The sequence below is a fragment of the Pygoscelis adeliae genome, unplaced genomic scaffold, assembly GCF_000699105.1.
Source record: "Pygoscelis adeliae isolate BGI_AS28 unplaced genomic scaffold, ASM69910v1 Scaffold286, whole genome shotgun sequence".
Taxonomy (NCBI): Eukaryota; Metazoa; Chordata; class Aves; order Sphenisciformes; family Spheniscidae; genus Pygoscelis; species Pygoscelis adeliae.
Genome location: NW_008825076.1, coordinates 615,104 through 620,171, shown reverse-complemented (window position 1 = coordinate 620,171; position 5,068 = coordinate 615,104). Strand labels below are relative to the sequence as shown.

Here is a 5,068-nt window from a genome sequence, read left to right as displayed (position 1 = left end):
TCTGAGACAACCCGCAGAGTTGCCTGTGCTCACTGAGCCTGGAAATAACAAACCATCCCTGTCCTCATTTGGGGCTGGGGAAACATCATTTCCCTGTGACAGCATCGCCCCGAGCTTGGTACTACAATAAATGGAAGGAGCTCCTTCAGCCTGGCACCACCAAGCAGGTTTTCCCGTCCATCTGCCAGGCACCCGCTGCCCCTGTGGGAGATGCTGCCTGCCCTGTTCTGGGATCCAAGAACTGAAAGATATTATTCTTCATTGTCTTCAAGCCTGCATTGGTTTTCACCCACAGAAATCTGTATCGCTGCCTTCCTCTTCATCACTTTTCATTCCCTCAGCCTTCTTTTAGTCCATAAGGTTTTCCATAGTGACCATATGCTGTTCCCTTCCACACAGATGTGATGCAGCCCAGGTCCGTGAGCTGGTCCCTGTGGGGCCCTCCAGGAGCTGCATCCCTCCAGGGATGGTTCATTGCTCACAAGAATCATTAGAAAACCACAAGCTAGTTCATTTTTATGAGCACGTAGCCCATACCCAGGACGATTTTGCATCTTTTTAATTCCTTGACAGCTGCCTTTTTGCTTGGGTTTGATCTCTGAGGGCATTAACCCATAAACCCCAAAGCAATTTGCTTCTAGGCTGTAACTCTGAAACAGGTGAAGGCAATTTTGACAGAACTTCTCCCTCCTTTCTCTTTCAGAGTGAGCAATAGTGCTGCTTTTAACAGACTGACTCATACCCCACCTCTAATAGCACTTGTCAGCCCCCAGGCTGCTCTGCCAAGCTGCTCAGCACCTTCCTGCCCACTCCATGCTGAGCTGCAGAGGTGCAGAGGTGGGAATCGCTTCCACACGATCGCTTACAAGTCAAAATTTGGCAGTTCCCCAGGGCCCAAAATCCTGTAACCCACCCCCCCAAAACCACCCATGGCTTCTGTGATTCAGCTTCTCCATGTTTACTGGCACCGTGTGGATGCAGCCTCTGTGCCTCAGCTCTAACAGCAGAAGTTTTATGGGTTTAATATTTGTAAGTTATGAAGCACCAGAGAACAGAGAGGTGTTTATCACAGATTTGGGTAAAAGAGGATCACTTTCTCCCAGCTTTGTTTATTAAATATGTGAAGCCTCAGAGGTCTTTTCTGTCCATTGGACTAAACGAGCCACCCAGCGAGGCTGAGTCAGAGGGATGAGCTGCATGAGGAGTGCGGGGAGATACTACTGAAGCTGGCGCTGAACTTCCCGAGCACCCAACCTGGGTGCAGTGCTGCTAACCCAGCCACAGGGCTGCACAGCCACCCCTTCCCAGAAGCAGCCCTGCCGCAGCCAGCAACCAGGGACAGGGCTGTTCCCATTTGGGAACCCCCAGGAAAAAATTAAGACCTCTCCTTCCTGATGTTTCAGGCAGTGGGTGATGGCAGGTATTCACGGAGGATGGCAGGTCAAGGCGATGCCAGTGGAGAAGGAAATGCAGAAATATGTTAAAAGAACCTAACATGAAATCTTAGTTAAAAGAATCAACTGATGTCTTTGGCCATCAAAATATTTAGATTTAAGTCAAGCTGGAAGAAAATATTTTATATGTGTCAAGCTGATTGGCCTCATCTTAAATACACGCCTCAGTCACATCCTGAGCATTATAGCTACTGAAGGAGTCTATAATGGGAAATGTTAACCAGTCGTCACAGCAAACCTTACCGTTTTGACAGTGTAGGAAATCTCAGCCAGGTGTGTGCGTCACGCACAGACAGCCCTCCTCGGCCCCAGCCTTGCCACGGACACGCAGATTAGCTCAGGGTCTCGGGCAGCAGGAGCTGCTTCAGCCGGGTGATTTAATGCCGTTGCTATCGCTGTGCTAATAACTACCGAATTGTCAGTGCCACAAAGCAAAGCGCTGAGGGAAATAATTACCCACAACGATCCTACACAATGTTCCAGGTCTGAACCAAAACAAAAACTTTCTCAAGTCTCTGCGGGAGTTTGTTTTATTTTTGTTTCCTGATCCCACAAAGCCAATTCCTGGAATGGGTTTGAGGAAGCAGATGAACCCCAGTTCCCCCTCAGGACGTTTATGCAGGGTTTGTGCCTTCTCCCCTCCCACATTCAGTGCCACCACGCCGGCAGCTCGCCCGCCCGTGTTTTGCAGTCAGGGATGTGCCAGGAATAAGGTCTTTGCCCGTCTGGAACGGCTGCTCCGCTGCTGGGCACAGCTCAGGGCTTGCAGGATTGTTAACAGATGGGCGTCAGATCTGGGGCTGCGCGGGGCTGCGCGGCCGCGTGATGCTGCTGAATGCCACGTCTAGTGCCTCGACACATCAAATAAAGGTGAGGAAAGGGGAAACATCATCTCGTGGTTTACGCAGAGGACTAAGTTGGAGGCTGGGTCTCATTTTTAGCTCTGCTCCTGCTCAACTGAGAGATCTCAAGGGATCAAAAGGTCTCCAATCCCGACAAAAAGCAGAGAGAGCCAAGGATGTGGCTGTCCCGCAAGTGCCTGTCCTCTCAGAGGTGAATTTATTAAGATGCAGAGACTTGTCTTTCGGTGCGTGGGAGGCATTTCTCTGTACCTCTTTTGGTGTCTCCCTAAAACTTGTGGGAGCTTTTATTGTGGTGAAATTGTGCTTGGAAGTGGAGCGCCCTGTTTGGCACGGACCCGAGCAGGAGTGTCACACTGCGTTCCTGCAGAGCAGGGTGGCTTCGGCCAAGGTATGGCCATATCCTGGGGACAGGGGGGTCGTCTCCCTCGGGGAGATGCTGTGAACACCTCCAGCTCCCAGCCAGTCCATCCACTTGCTGGAGGACAGGATATACAGAGAATCCCCAATCCTCTGTAAAGAGGAGGGAAGGAGGGGAATAGGAGAGGAAGGGCAGGTATTTGGGGAAAGATACCCCCTTTCCCCCCTTTTGAAATAAATATTGTTTTCCATGAACTCATGAAAAGCAGGCACTAATGATTGTATTTCTGAGGCCCAAGCTGTCTCTGCCACAGTCTGCATCTGGAGGACCCCCAGCATCGCTGTGATACAGCAGCAGCCCGACGAACCCCTGGAAGCCTGTCTGTTACAGTCACTCCGGAGCAGCAGAGTATGGAAACCCTTGAATTATGTGAGCAAATACATGCCCACACTCCCCCTCCTTCCCACAAACACATGCAATAAGATTAAATCCTGTCATTACTCATTTATCTCCTGTTATGTGCTGCTTCACAACTAACTCCAAGTACCGCGCAGTAGCAGAGGCCAGTTTCTGACCACCACGATCCTCAGACCTGGGTGTTTCCCAGCAGTATCCATCATGGCCAGCGCAGCACAGGGAGCTGCCGGCACTGTCAAATTACCATTTGTTGAAATAACTGTGTGCTGGCAACAGTGAGCAATATGCAGGAATAGGGTGGGTTTTTTCAGCTTTTTCAGGGCCAAGGCAGATGGGAGTGACGGTGGGACCGGGGGGCAACTTCAGAGAGGGATAATGTATTGCAGCTCTGCTAATGGCACAGGATAAAGCAACCAGGATGCTGCACCCCTAATAACCAGGCTGTGTTCTTACCAGAGGACAGTGATGCTGATTATTACGGATAATTGTAGTAGTGCCTTTTGCCTGACAGCTCCCTGAGCCTTGCAAAAGGGTATGTGATGGATGCCGTCAGACTGGTCCTTACGCAGAGGTAGGCGATGAGTACTTCTGTAACGCGTGCTGGAACGGCTGCGAGTGCGAGGGCTCAGGTGGCAGGCTCCTGGCGAGAGGCTGCAGCATGACGCAGAGAGAGAAGCAGGGGAATTCGGGCTGTCAGGATGACTAAAGGGGGCATTGCCTGGCTCCTGAAGAGGTAACTGCAAACACAAGTAGGTGAATGCAGCCTAGTATCATTAAACAGCTGTAATTTCTAGGGGGATTTTAAAGTGCATCTGTTTAAAAAAAGGGGGAAAGTTAGAACAAAGTGCAGCCTGGGGAGGTCTCCAAGGGCAGGGACGGGACCTGCCATGCTTCCCCAGCCCGGGGCCATAGGACAGAGGTGCAAGGCTGGCCAGGGCATGGGCAGACCCTGGTGCAGGCTGCCAGCAGAGCCCTAAGGAAAGCAAAGAAGAGAGTATTTGTCCTTTGTAACTGACGCAAAGGTGAATAAAATGTCAGGGAGGGAGTGAAAAACTACGAGGATTGTCCTCTGTGGAGCCAAATGGAGGCATAAGGTTTCCCAGAGAAAAGGGGAAAATATTAGTGGCCACAGCAAGCCAGAGAGCTTGGGGCAGACTGCTGCTCCATAGGAGAGGAGCACGGAGCTAAGGCAAAAGGCATTTTATCCACCCGGACAGGCCAGGCTTAGAAATTTGCCAGTGAAACCCTGGACTTGACTCACCCAGCACCAGGACGATCCTTCACATTTTGGATATATGCCTCAGTGTCTGGGATTAATGGGGCAGCTCTGCCTCTAATTGAAATCTAATCTAATAAAAAAGCGAGCTTTCCCCTTGTCCTTTCCTCCACTCCACAGGTTAGGGGACCCTTAGCACTTTATCTCTGCAAACACAATTGCCCTTTCAATTTGAAAATGCCTTTTCTGACAGCCTGCAGAGACGTCAGGAGCAAGCACAGAGCTGGCAGCAAATTGTGGCTACTGCTGACCATCAGGGAGATACTGGATCTCCCAGCCCGACCATCGGATAGATACGGGATCTCCCAGGCCGACCATCAGGGAGATACCAGATATTGCAGCCTCATCGTTGGGGAGATACGGGATCTCCCAGCCCAGGACTGGGTAAGCCGTTACCCACACAAAGGAGTGACACTGATGTGCTTGTTTGGGACAGGGGCAGCTGTAGGAAAGATGACATGAGGAGGTCACCACCTCGTGTTTAATGACCCCCCAGGGAAGAAGCTCCTCTGCCCCAGCCCATGAGAAATGGGAAAGGCCATGGGTCTCCATGGCATCACCCTGGTCCCATCCTCCTGAGGATGAGGAAGGACCCCTCATCCTCAGCTCTCCTTGCCTGGGGGATACAGTGCAGCCTATGGCTCGGCTAGGGACACAAAGCACCCACAGTCCCGGGTCCCGAGTGGACCCACTCGTTGCT

At 51.4% G+C, this 5,068-nt stretch overlaps 1 protein-coding gene across 1 annotated transcript in view; it reads left to right on the top strand.

Moving 5' to 3' along the window:
• Positions 1-4,545: 4,545 nt before the first annotated feature.
• LOC103919340 (thyrotropin-releasing hormone receptor-like) overlaps positions 4,546-5,068 on the top strand; it is a 10,188-nt gene continuing 9,665 nt past the window's right edge. The window contains exon 1 of the mRNA XM_009326837.1: positions 4,546-4,752. Coding sequence (XP_009325112.1) covers positions 4,546-4,752 — 207 coding nt within the window. The remainder of the gene's footprint in view (positions 4,753-5,068) is intronic.